A 14910-nucleotide genomic window follows, 5' to 3' on the forward strand; every position below is an offset into this window, starting at 1 on the left:
TATTAGGACCTTATAATAAATATTTGGGCTATTATTATGGGTTATATAAGTATCGTTATAATATCTTTTTAACCACTCGCGGTACGGGGAATCTGGTTTAAAGGGCCACATAGGTTTTTGGATTTCAGAAGTGCTATATGCCAAAATGGTCCTGCCCTACGGTGTTTTATGTCTGGCCCCTGTCTGTACATAATGGTTGGAAAATATTGTTTAGACGCTTATATAATAATAATAATGCTAAGACTAATAATTAGTCACGATAAATATTAGACTAAAATGTAGTGGTGATAATATTAGGTTTTGTCGGAGGAAAATAGAATCGTTAGAAGCGAAGCGCTGCCCGAGTTTGGAATCATCACTTTAACAAGTGAGTGCATTGTTACTTTTATCTTACACATAGATATGAAGTATTTAATATAAATTACGTGCTATGTGTGAATATTATCTATATACTTGATATCTATGCTGGATGAACAATTTTATACATGTTTTAAATGATTTAAACTGTATATATACTTTATATCTACATAATATGTTGGGTAAAACATGGGTAGATGAAATATGAGTTGGATGATGAGTTGAGAGATGATATAGACCATGAGGTAAGGGTGAGAGGTGGACAATGTGAGAAGCCTTGTTCCCAAATGTTGGCCCCGTCATCTAGCAGAGTATGGATGACAACCACAGACTATTCTAGACAGTCCAGTGGAACACTAGCAGGCTCGCAACCTGTAGGTGTTGTGAACGATGTGTTCACCGGTGTACTCTAAAAACTCATTGACATGTATTGCGAGTGGACTCTCGAAAACGATATTGTCAATAAACGAGATAACCCTCGGCGACTATGGAGTTAGCGCCTGTTGAGTAAACCCCGGCGACTATGGAGTTAGCGCCTGTTGAGCAACCCTTGGTAACTATGGATTTAGTGCCCGTTGAGAAAACCCTGGCAACGATGGATTTCGTGCCGATTCCTTAGGATAATCCTTAGGAATAAATGAACGAGGAATAGCTGATTCTTAGGGTAGATCCTTAAGAGTAAAGAAGATAATGGGGATGGATAATTAGGTTGATTGTTTGATGTTTAAACATAATAATTATATTATTGTGGGTTGAAAACCCTATGTACTCACCAGGTTTTCCAACCTGACCCACTCAGTTTATTTGTATCACAGGTGTCGATATAAAGCTACTTTACACTGAGGGATTTAAAAGAGATGTTGATCACTAGTGTAAAAGAATATAAGTTCTGTTTATGCTTATGTTTCTGTATTGACGATGACATCCCAAATGTTTTAAAATGGATAAAAACACATTTCTTCGGAAATGCTTTGATAACGTATTTATCATGTTTTTCTGGGAACAAATTCCGCAACACTTTTATTAAAAAAGGTACTCTGATTTTTATAAAGCATAAACAAAATCGGTCTTTTCTGGCCGTGAAAATGGGGATGTCACAAAAATCACGTTCGAACGAGTCATCATTGTAAACACAATTATCGGCAAAGTAATCATGTACCAATAAGTCATGTGTGGCTTGACGATCATGATTGACGATCGTTCTTGAACGCACAACATTCGGACTTTCTCCATCGTGAAAGTGTTGCACAACGTTAAAAAATGTCGAGATGAATTCTCCGTCATCATCCGAGTCAAAATTTTTAAAGAAATCCATGTATTTTTGTTTTAGAGAATGAGAGCGTAAAATTTGATGAAAAATGAGTGAAAAAATTTTATGTATTGTGTTTATATAGTTGTTAAGTTTGTAAAGAAATTAAAAAATTAAAAACTAAAAATTAAAAAATCAAAAACTTCAAAATTGGACTGTTGAACGGTTGAATTGGGTAAGCCTCTTCCGATTGGTCGTGCATAATTTTCGTAGACAACACGAACCAACACGACCACGACTCACGACGACACATCGGGACCGTGTGCACGATCGTGGTTCGTGGCCACGTATACCACGAACCTACTCGTTGTTCGTATACTGAATAATCTTACTTTGTAACCATCTAATCATCCTTTTTATTTGTAAATAAAGTCTGCATATTTTTTTAATATTTAAAACTAAAATAAAAACAATTAACAAACACTTAAAATAACATTTTTATTATAATTGTTAATTGGAGATGAAAATAGACATACTAACAACTCCATAGAAAAAATAGAGAAACGTGTCGTGACTCTTGAAAAAATATGTTTTCTTTTATGTGAAATAAGAAAGTTATAGTAGAAAAAGAAATTGATGGCCCTACCAATATATATATATATATATATATATATATATATATATATATATATATATATATATATATATATATATATATATATATATACTTTGGAAACTCTAAAACCTAAAAATCATTAGAAATACATAGAAAAAATACTTTGAAATATTTAATTTTTTTTAGCTTTTATAAACATTAAAATAGCATATATATATATATAATTTCGCTAAAGAAAATTTGAACTTTTTAAAAAAAATTAAAGAATAATAATAATTTTTTTTCAGCAAAAATGTAGCTATATATGCGATTTTTTTATTTATAAAATTAAAAAAGAAAAAAGAAAAAAAAAGAATAGAGATATCTCAAAGTTTTTTGAGTATCTAGAGTCTTTTTTTAAGAATTTATGTATTTTCTTTTGATCTTCCCAATATATATATATATATATATATATATATATATATATATATATATATATAAAAAGGGACGGTTCCATTGAGATTTTTGAAAAAAATAGAGATCTAAATATTCAACTTCAGCCATATATTTTTTATTTGCCGTTCTAATGTTTCAACATATCAGCGTGACGGGATAATACCTAATCATAAATGATTATATGGCAGAAATGTATAATCATATATGATTAAACATGTTTATACATATATGCAAAATCATATATGATTACACATATATGTCTGTTCACAAAGTGATTAATCATATATGATTGTGGTGGTTGGTGGCAGAGTAGGTGGTGGTGGTGGCAGAGGTGACGATGGTGGCAGCGGTGGGGTCGGTTGGTGGTATAGGAGGAGGTGGCGGGGAATGGGGCGGGGGAACAAAGAAAGAGGGCGATGCCCAATCATTTATATTTATAACTCTCTCATCGCGTCGGTATGTTGGAGCGCTTGAGCGGCAAATACAAAATATGTGGCTGAGGTTAAATATCAAGATCTCTATTTTTTTCAGAATCTCAACGGAATCTACTTCTATATATATATATATATATATATATATATATATATATATATATATATATATATATATATATATATATATATATTTGTGTGTGTGTGTGTGTGTGAATATCGTTGGATTTGGATTCAACATTGGAAGTTTAGTATTCTCATGTTCTTGGAGACTCGAAACCAGGGTTTCATCTGGTTTATGCATATTATGCTATTTCTTAGTGATTTGCGAGTATACAATTTGTTAATTTGATCATTCTAGATGTGTTTGTTGAAGAATTAAACGTAACACGACTGGTTCTAACTTAGGTTCTTAAAATGATTAAAGACTTAGACTACACTTTCTACATTTGATTGTGATCTAACATAGAGCCCCTTACTCCAACACGATGGAATTTCACCGGAGAGGGACACATGCAATTTCAAGGATTAATTAAACAATTTCTCATTTCACCATTTCCTAATGGATCCTAAAGGATGTTCAAACATTTATTGTGAAGATTGATCTGCACCGGAAGTTAAGGTCTGAATTGAGGTGATGGTGTTGTTAATGATTTATTAAATTCCCTGTTAGAAATTTAGGTGTTTCAGTTGCTTGGATTCAGTTTGAGCCGTGATGAATTTTCAAATATTTCGATGGTACAATTGAAAGTTCAATCGGATAAAACTCAGTGTGTGATGAACAGAGAATGTGAATGTTATGATATTCTCTACTAGATTCGAGAATGACCAAAAACATAAACATAACCAAGGGTTTGAAACTATTGCAAACTGTCATTTGCAATTATAAAACCACATACAACTATTATAAAATCGAGTTTAAAAACACAATTTTGGATTTAATGCATTTTCCATAAAGCAATATTAACCCAAGCCAGGGGATCTACCCCTTGGCCCCGCCAGGGGTCGCCTGCCCTTTGACCCCACTACCATGGGCGCTTCGTCGAACCCCCGTGGTTCAAGGGCTTTGCTCATAAATACCAGTGTACTTTAAATCATAATAAACTCAAACAAGTGTGCACTATGCACCACCCTTACTTGTTCAATATTTATTAAGATTACATCGATAACAAGGTCATCCTATTACATTTAAATAATATTGGTGATACAAATCGCCAACACTCCCAAGATAATAATTATTCTTCTGGAATATTTTATATAAATCGTATTGGCTATATTATTTAAATCGAGATAATTTCCATATTATGTTTGAGTTAGTTTATGTATTTATATTTGATATAGTTTCCATAGGAGTATTCATTGAGTCATTACACATTTCCTCCTTTTGCAAGGATATATGATAAGGCTCGTCTTTTGGACAATATGCTAAAAGACCAAAGTACGTTGCATACCCGCTCCTGAGCAACTCCTAGTTGAAAACCACATGACTTAAACACTTGAACGGTGCCTTACCCAGTAGGACAAGTAGTTGGTTAAATATGAATACGTTTAAGAGTCTTCATTGTAATCTATAAATACGTTTAAGATTAATGTCGAATGACACACATAATAGTTTCAAATATTATGCATTTTATCATGGTATTAGATCATTAAGTTAAAGCCATAAAGTCATCGACCACTACCTCTGATGACCCTCTTCGATCGTCATCGGACGTACCTTTTCTAGTTGTTGTTGTTGTCCTCTCTAACAACTACGTACGTTGCCTCAAAATTATCTAACCCTTTCTATTTTTTATATGGTAAATTCATTCTTGATGGTTTTTACGTTCTATTATGTAACACCTGTGTTCTAGGTACCTTTCATTCTTGTCTTTAAGTTTAAAATCTTTGCAAAAACGGTCCTTACGTGGGGCGTACCTCCTGGTACACAGAGCGTAGTTGTTTAATGAACGGCGAGATTTCTTTTGAGTGTGTTGGGCATACGTAAGAGTACGCATGGCATACTCACAAAGATTCCAAACCCTAAATTTTAGGGTTTGGACCCTATTTAAGGAACTTAATGGCCTCAAACCTCTCCTTAACTCCAACCTCCATCTCTCTTAGCCCTCATCTTGAAACCCTAATTCTTGTGTGCAAGTTTTGAAGCTCTTGAGTGTTATTTTAGTGTTCTTGGTGGTGAAGGAAGATCTTTGAAGAGGTAGTGTTGCACTCAAGCTTTTAGATCTAAATTCTTCTCATCCTTGTGCATCTTCAGAAGGTATAAAGTTCAAATCTCGATGCTTGCCTTGCTAGATCTTGTTAGGGTGCAAGTTATGACCTTTTTTCATAAAAACCTTGATGTCTTGAGTATTGTCCATTCCAGACTATTTGAGCTATCCTTTCAAGCATTGTGTTTAATGTCATAAAAATGCTAGATTGGTCCTTAGTTTTCTTCCATTCAAGATTTATGGAGTTTTATATGGTTATATAAGTTAGGGTTTTGGTTTTGGGATCCTTGTAGACATGCAAAGGCTTAAAGGTTGCAACTTTATGATTTTAGAAGTTTATTAGGGTTATAGATATGAAGCTTGGACGTTAAGTCTTTAAGCATTAAGACATTAAAAAGTAAGTTTGGACTTTAGGGGATTACGTGGGACGTACTCTCGAGTACGTTGAGCGTAATGGGTTGCGGCCCCGTAACCCTTTCGAGATCGAGATGTACGTTGAGTGTAATTAGGAGTACGCAAGGTGTACTCCCAGAAAGCACTCTTGGGCCATCTTTAGGCCCTGGGCCATTAGGAGTTTTGGGCCTTGTCTAGTTGGGTCATGTAAGGGAAGGGCAAAATGGTCTTCTGCCCTTAGTAAGTTAAATGAAGAATTAGACCTTCGATTACGGGGTTAAAATCCCGATTATTAAATAGAGTTGATAGGTTATGATCAGTGTAAGGAGTCGTAGTAGCAGCAACCCGAGTGTGTGTTTCAGATATCTTCAGTTGAGGTGAGTCTTCTCACCACACTAGTGGGTCGAAGGCACCAATGTCGACCCACTGATTTGTATGTGTAGGATGTATGTGGTTATGTGATTATTATTTATATGATTGTATGAATTATGCATGGAGCCAATCTGGGCTCAGATTTATTATGGACTCGGGGTTTATACGGACCCGGGGGTTGATACGGACCCAACACAACTAAGGGCTTGTTTGATAAGGCTTCTAACCGGGTCCAAATGTAGATTGGGTCCAAAATTTTGATTTGGCAAGTTTGATTTGGCTTTTAAACTGATGGACTCGGTCCAAACCTTAGACTCGGTCTATGATATTCATCTGATTCGGTCCCTTCTCAAAATTTGAAGGACCGGGACAACTGGAGAAATTCACAGCAGCAATTCTCGTTCCTTATAGACGACTGAAATTCACCTCTACATCTACGCTTCCTTCGACCGGCGACACCTCACCAGCATCTGTCGGCGGCGACCTCCACATTATCGCAACATCTCAACGTCCCAGATCTGAGATATTCCGACATGCGTCCTAGCATCTCAACGTCCCTGCTTTGCGGTTGTTCTTGAGTTCTAGATTCCTTCAAAATGAGGAGCGTTGTTAGGGCAATAACCTACTTCTCACGGTAAACAAAAATTTGGGAAAAAGGATACATAGAAGACGAGGAGACAATTAAGTTCTTGAGTTCTCGATTCCTTTTTGTATCTCGCTTTTGATCAATTGCAAATTGAAATTTTATGTACGACATGAGCTCTTATTGGTTATAGTTATGGAATAATTACTTAAATCTATGATGTTTTCACCATAAATATTGTTGCTATCTTTTGAGTATTCTCTAACTTCAATTCTTTGATTCGGTGGGATGTCAAAAGTTCAAGACACAGATGAATAGTTGTTATATGTTGTTTCAATTGACCATTCATAAGCAAGCTGCTAATTTTTGGTGTTTTTCTGTCTGATGTGCATTGCTATTTCTAGCAAAATGGTCAAAGTGAATTGAGTTATTTAAAATGTACTTTATAAAGGTCTGATGTCTTTCTACCAGTTTTAATGGTTAGCTTGCGACATTTCACTATAATTTCCTGTTGTTTTCAATGTCCATTGTTATTTTTAGAGTAATGGCAAAGCTCATATCTATGAAGGGTATATTATTTGGTGTAAAATACTACATAACATGTTCTAAAGGCCAACAATTGATGAAGTTGAAATTGTTTATTTGTGGTATACATAAACTGATCTGATTAAAGAACAATTTGGGAAGTATACACTCCATAAATGTGTTTCTATATGCATTAATTATCCAAAATTCATTTATCTTCTTTACTTACCAAGATCATGTTCTTTTGTTTATGATTTTTTAAATTGAAAATGGTGTATTTGTAGTGTTATAAATTAAATGGTAAGTCGTGAAGGAATTATTATAAAATGTTGTCTCGGGGCAATATAGTCATTTTAAAGTATCAGTCAGATGCAAAATCAAACAACAAGTTTCAGTCAGAAGTTAACTCAGTCAGAACTTCTAACTCAATCAGCTGCTAACCCAGTCAGCTCTAACTCAGTTAACAACTATCAAACGACCCCTAATTGTTTTTCTATGGGGTTGATACGGACTCGAGGGTTGATACGGACCTGGGGGTTGTTGCGGGCCTGATACAGGCAGGTGATATTATATTTATGTGTATGATATATGTGGTATTTTGGGGAAGCTCACTAAGCTTTGTGCTTACATATATGTTTTGGTTTCAGGTAATTCCGGTACAAAAAGGAAGGGCCCAGCGTGATGGCATAGCATTCCCCCACCCCCCACCCCTCGTGATTTCTGCATTTATGATTTCTTTTACTCTGATATTTTGTGATAGTTTGTATTTTGGATGATTTTGAGACATGTGATGATTGGGATTGATGAACTTAAAAATGAAACTTTTACTTATGAATTTTGGGACGGTACATATTATTTCTCTAAATACAATCCATATATATTATCTAAGAACCACTTTCTTGATAAACATATTTATTTTTCTATTTTCACTTTCACGAATTCTTTACTCGATTATATTCTTCTATTGTTTTTTTCAACATCTACCGGTCTCTTTTTTCATAAACCAAAAACAATTTTGTTTTACCTTCTCTTCCTTGATCAATAAACATATATCTCCCTCTTGGTCTTCTTCTTTCTAAACTCTCCTCTTTTCTCTTGACATTTTTTTTCTTGATAGTTGTTGGAGCATTTGCAGATAAAGATTCAACAAAAGATCATAATCTTTTTTGTTAGCAAGTTAAATATCAACCATTAATTACCAAGAGCTCAATTACAAAATATATTACAGTTAATTCATATTTTATTACACTTATACCGCATTTCATGTATTTATTAACATTGAAATCGTATTTCATTAAAATTACATATTTAATGAAAAATACAGTTATAATACAAAAAATATATATTTATGTATAACATTATAGTTTAAACCGAAAAAACTTGTATTTATACAAAAATGTGCTTTTTAAATGTAAACAAAATGTATTTATATGGTTTCATATGTTAAAATTCATTTTTATTATACTTATACCGTATTTCATGTATTTATTAGCATTTAACCGTATTTCATTAAAATTACATATTTAATAAAAAATATGGTTATAATACAAATAATACATATTTATGTATAACATTATGGTTTAAACATAAAAAATATGTATTTATACAAAAAAAAATAGTATCTTTTATGCAACTTTTTTTTGAATTTTGACACGTCTTCATTTAATGTTAGTTGTCATGTTACCAAAAACCTACACATGAACGACTAATTGAATTGACCGCTCAAGTAGACATCGTTGTAAAAAATTAAAAAAATTAGTTACTAAATAGTAACAAAAAATAATACAGTGTTAAAATCGATTTTTTTTTAAACCATTGTGTTTTTTGTATAATTTGTATCGATAATTGTGAAATTATAATACATTGCTTATGTTACATCGATGATATCTTTATGATTTAAAATTTATAATACTTTTTTTATCCTAAGAAATTGTATTTTGTTTATGTGATATTAATGTAGGCCCAATAGATAAATCTCAAATTCTCAATGATGTAATAGAATACTTTTGTTATGGGCTTCGGCCCAACTATAAAAACAGAATTTAAGCCGAGTTCTTATGCAAATCAAGAATTACAAAAGGAAAACCAAACGTCATAACCTTTCTTATAAAAAAAATTAAAAAAAAAACTTTGCATACATTTCTAACCTAAAAACATTATGAGACAGAATATACAAATCACCAGCAATCCAAAAAGGAAAGCTCCAGTTTATGGTAAGGTTGATGATATGAGAGAATGAATTTTATTGATGAGAAAATTGAATCAAATTTTAAAATGATGAAGAAATACGAGTCACCTCCAAACAGTCTCATTTGCATCAGTGAAAATGGCATTGTGATGTTCTATTAGACACTGTAAAACCTAGGGGTGAGCGCGGTGCGGTTCGGTGCGGTTATTGACCAAAACCTCACCACTAACCGCAAATGCGGTTAATCCATTTTCAAAACCGATTGGTGCGGTTATTTTTGCGGTGCGGTTAGGTGGTTATTTTTTGCGGTGCGGTTTTGATTTTTTGTTTTTCGGTTATTAACCGCATTGATTTGGTGCAGTTATTTTGTGGTTTTTAACCGCACTTTAGAGTTCAAACAGCTTTAAGAGTTCAAACATATTACTTGTAATAATAAAAAACCATAAAGTATAAGACAATTAACTTAAATTACAAACAACTAATATCTTAAAAACTTTAAATCACTAGTAATTAATAATAAATATCTTAAAATTGTCAAATTTCACCATTTTCCAAAGTTAAACATAAGAAAAAACCAACACTTTTGTCTTCTAAAATTTTATATTTCTTTCATCCATGAAACTTGTCTTATTTTTAATATTTAATATATTAATATTTAATAAAAAAATTATATATAATATATGCGGTGCGGTGCGGTTTTTTTTGCGGTTTTTGAAAACTAATAACCGCACCGCACCGCAAATTTGCGGTTTTTGAAAAACATAAAACCACACCATCGGTTTTTATTGCGGTTGCGGTTTATGCGGTTTATGCGGTTTTTACGGTTAATTTTAGTTGCGGTGCGGTTTTTGCTCACCCCTAGTAAAACCTCTATGCCACTGAAGTCAATTCGCAGCCCAAATCAATAAGTCATTTTTTTTTTTTTTTTTTGTACATCTAAGGTCCCTAAACTTTTAAAAGGTTGAAGCACATGTGATTCCAACCTAGGACCAGTATATGTTGAGAGTTTAACTCCCTAGTGATAAATTAAAATGCTCAAAAATAAGCTGGTATGGCACGCCAAACAACCTTAGATTGCAATAAACGAATGAATTTGTGTGTGATAAACTGGGTTGCTTCCATACACAGTAGGGGATGGAAAATATTGGTATTCCATGAGTCGATAATTGGTGTAGAGAGATATTCGATTTTCCTTTTGGTGGTAGGACCCCAATTTTAGGAGAGGGTATTGACACATGAGAATGTCTTCATTTGAGATCGATCATACAAGTGTGAAAGGATATATATGCCATCACTTCACTTCTCAAAGTGTTAAAATGAGACTTTATTTATTTCAACACATAATAAGCCCGGTACTAAAATTGAATCTTTATTTTATTATTTCATTAACTAAAGTCTAAATATATAGGAAAAACGCATATCCTGAAGAAAGTTGTAAAGTATCTTTAATCACATAACAAGGACCCCAAACATCTTAATCCATTGTTGGCAGCATCACATCAAAATCAGATGTTCGGAAAGAGATTGAATATTGTTGGATGAAGAGTTGAAGATTATCTATTATTATTATTATTATTATTCAAGTTTTTCCAAAAATGTAGGTTGATTAGTAGAAGCCAAAAGTCTAGCCCACATCCTATCCGTCAACTTAACAACATTTGTAGCCTCCGTCACACGCTGCAATTATAATTATAAATTATAAATATTAATTGGCAATAATAATATAATTAATGTAAATATGAGAGAGTAAGAGTGCTTAATTACCTGTATTGGAATATATGCATGTCTGCTATTGACAGGTCCAACTGTAAAACCAGAAAACCCTGCCATGGCCCCATGAACTGCACTTTGAGCAAGAAGTGTACAATAGATATTATCATATGCATTGCTTGGAACAGCCCGTATCATGTATGTTGGATCTGCAAGGGTACAATAGTCATTTCATCTCATTCAGCCAGCCACTTATATATATATATATATATATATATATATATATATATATATATATATATTCAAGTGTGTACCTATATATTTCATGTTTATGGCCATTTTCTTGTCCGTTGCAAAATGGTTTTTAATTTTCTGAGTCAACCATTGACCAATATCAATAAGCAGTTTATTTCCAGATGCATCTCTCTCTTCAACTGCATTCACACTATCAGAAACATATTCTTGACCTGCGCCTTCAGCCAACACAATCACCACATGTCCGTTCTCTTTAAGTCTCTGCTGAATGAATTCAAAAAGACCACCTTGCCCTTCTAGATAGAATGGAGACTCTGGAATCAAGCAGCAATCCTGTTTTACAATTACAATAATATACATAGCACCTATTAATTATTATTAACATATCTATCTTATTCTTGCATTACAGATTAATAAAACTAACAATATTACAAATTTGTTATTTAGTTACCACATCTCGACTTGCTAACGTGGCAAACATGGCGATGAATCCTGAAAAAGATCAAACAAGTTTGGAAGAATAAATAAGAGATTAAAAAAAAATAAAAATTAACTTTTTAACAATTTATTTCATGAAATGTATATGAAGATAGATACTTGCCACTGTATCGACCCATGAGTTTGACTATTCCAACTCCATTTTCAACACTTTCCACTTCCACATGTGCAGCATTTATTGCTCTTTGAGCTTCCTCTACAGCAGTATCAAACCCAAAAGATTTGTCGATTACCTGAAAACAATTATGTAATATTATTATTATTATTAACCTCCATTTTAATAAAAGAATGAAAAAAGAAATGGTTTAAATAACTTACAGCAATATCATTATCAATTGTTTTGGGGATCCCAGCTACTGCCACGTGAAGGCGACGCCTTTCAACTTCCTTTCAGAAAATAACAAAAATAAATTCTTTTTTTTTTCAGAATTAATCCTGTATGGGTAAAGTGTCTGAATGGATAATGATGTATGTCTAGATAAAGTGTCGTATACATAAGGTTAGCTTCTTTTCTAGACCTCAATAAACAGTCTGAATCAGACGAAATGACCATTTTACCCTTACATTATAGCGTGATAGGGAAAAAGAAGGGCAAATAGGTAAAGGTTTAGTGTATATCTGTCCGCATTAAGTGTTTAACCTATTAAGTCAAAAAGAAACAGCCCTTTATAAAGCAATTAAAAAAGAACATAATCTTTGAAAAAAAGGAATCACCTTGTAAATGGCAGCTGCTCCTTTTTGAGTGCCATCACCACCAATTATGTAAACCTAAAAGTAAAACACCAAGATTTTATAAAACTTTTCTTGAAAAAGATCAAATTTGTTGTTGTAAAGGGAAATAAAATAACAATATAACATGAACCTGATTTATCCCACGATCCTGGATGTTATCAACAATCTTGGTTGTATCATGACCACCTCTTGAAGTCTGAAGAATAGTTCCACCACGTTTATGAATATCATTCACAATTTTTGGAGTCAATTCCATGGTGTTTCTTGAATAGAAACCCCTATACCCTCCCTCAATCCCAAGTATGTTATTAACACCATACATAAAATTCAACCCGCATACAATCTCCCTGATGACTGTATTGATCCCTGGACATAATCCGCCACATGTCACAATACAAGCTCGTACTTCCTCTGGCTTGAAATAAACCTAATGTTTTATAAAATTTCTTACACCAAAATGAACTAAGAATGTGTAATGTTATGTGAGTGACAACTAGCTTAAATAAATCATCACAAATTACCTTTTCACGAGGTCCTGCACGCCTAAAGTGCACTCCTCTTGGACTGCCTTTCTGAACAACAATCTGCAATTAGATGTCAAGGTTTAAGACCAAATTAGATTTCTGTGAAAAGGGATGTGTCTATGTGGAATAGTTTAAGAGAAATAGTTTATGTACTTGGTGTGCTACAACATCTTCTGAACTAACAAAAGTATTCCTGTGGAAAAGAGTGATAATTTATTTAGTAAGTTGCAAAAGTAGGCATGTTTTGTAAAGATTAGTGCACAAGTTATGGTTATAACTTTATAAGCATAACATTAAAGATCTTGAAAGAAGGAAAAACTTACTTAACTATTGCATAGGCTTGGCTGTACTCTAACGGATTTGGATATGTCTGCAAGAAAAAAGATTAAAATAAAGATTATCAAAAACCAAGTAAGAAAAGAGTCTCATTTAGTTTAAAATCACAAATGTCTTCAGGCTCACGAATTTTTTACAGAAAGATGTATCTTTGATCTTCGTAGAGTTTGGAAAATGGTTGGGATCGGAACTAAGGGATAATATATGAAGGCCAAAGGATAAAGTACATTAGGTGATCAAACTTGGACTACTCCCAAAAAGGTAAATTTGATTCTTGAGGGAAAAAATGGTGGACTCAAGTTCCAAATAAATAGGATTCTGTCACTAAAGCGGATACAGAGATTTTTTGTTGGTATCATATCTTACTGATCATCATTTTTTTTCTCAAAACATAAGTAATTTTAAAACTAAGAACTTGTTTGATTGACTTGGAAAGTGAAACAGTGATGTAAAATACCGGTAAATCAGGTAGGAAGTTCGTCAAGTGAGGAACGTCTTCGAGGACGAAACCTTCATCGTCATCTTCATCGGTCGGAGTGTTACTCAGATTCGAAGTTTGAGCTCTGATAGGGTAACAACAGGTGATTAATGACTTCCTGGAGTATATTTGGGGTTCAGAAGTGAAATTGGTGAAAAAGAGAAGGGGTTTGTGGAATCTTGGAGAAAATGGTAGCGTTTTAGTGAGAGAAAGCTGAATATTGAGGGAAGAAGCCAGTGAAAGATCCATTGATAGTATGATTTTTGACTGAATGACTGAATAAATCAAATGCTTTTTACAAGAGATTTTGGGCGGAGAGACGAGTATATGCAGGTTGAAGTTACTCTTGGGAACGGCGATGGTCAAATTCGATATAAAATTTTGAGCGAATATGAATCACCGTCTAAATTTGGATATAAGTGTTTCTCAAAAAGGGTAATTTTAGTTTCTTTATGTTTTCACATCATATTCTTCTAGGTTAAAATTTAAAATTTATGAGGCTTGAGCTGGAGCTTGATTTTTAAAGCTCGAGCTCGGTTTGTAAAGAATTTAAAATATTCGTGCTCGACTTGTTTGTCAGGTAAGTATAAACAAACTAAAGCTCGGCACGAGTTCGTCTAGGTTAATAGTCAAATATCAAGCTCGTTTGTGTTTTTAAGTTCGTTAAAAGGCTCGTTTATCGTTATTTGATATTTGATATTAAATTATAATTTAATATATAAAATTAAAAATAAAAATTGTATTATATAAATATACATAGGTTCGTTTAGGCTCACGAGTCTAATCGAGCTTGGCAAATGAAGCTCGGGCTCGGACTCGTTTAATACATGAGTCTAAAACTAAGTTCGAGCTCGTTTAACTCAAGTTTGAGTCAAACTTTTAATAAGTCGATCCCAAGTAGCTCACGAATAATTCGATCTCTTTAAACATAAGTATTCTTCTAATATAAAGTTCTTTTTAGTTTACGATATAATAGGCATAATTGACTCAATGTGTCCAACATAATATCAGATTATTGGAT

At 33.2% G+C, this 14910-nt stretch overlaps 1 protein-coding gene across 2 annotated transcripts; it reads right to left on the reverse strand.

The window, feature by feature from the left end:
• Window positions 1–10712: 10712 nt before the first annotated feature.
• On the reverse strand, window positions 10713–14256 carry PFK4 (phosphofructokinase 4). Of its 2 annotated transcripts, none has more exons than XM_079067407.1 (12): window positions 13869–14256; window positions 13399–13445; window positions 13229–13268; window positions 13073–13135; window positions 12682–12966; window positions 12534–12587; window positions 12138–12206; window positions 11923–12052; window positions 11773–11813; window positions 11381–11654; window positions 11121–11275; window positions 10713–11033 (listed from the first exon to the last, which is right to left on the reverse strand). In XM_079067407.1, exons 1-12 carry the CDS (start codon window positions 14136–14138, stop codon window positions 10932–10934), a joined length of 1530 nt encoding a protein of 509 aa, XP_078923533.1. In that variant the 5' UTR covers window positions 14139–14256; the 3' UTR covers window positions 10713–10931. The 2 variants fall into 2 exon arrangements, with proteins under 2 accessions (XP_078923533.1, XP_078923532.1); XM_079067406.1 differs by having other exon boundaries at window positions 12682–12978.
• Between the last annotated feature and the right edge of the window lie 654 nt (window positions 14257–14910).

The sequence above is a fragment of the Lactuca virosa genome, chromosome 8 (genome assembly GCF_052849685.1).
Source record: "Lactuca virosa cultivar CGN04683 chromosome 8, Lactuca_virosa_CGN04683_v6, whole genome shotgun sequence".
NCBI classification, from domain to species: domain Eukaryota; kingdom Viridiplantae; phylum Streptophyta; class Magnoliopsida; order Asterales; family Asteraceae; genus Lactuca; species Lactuca virosa.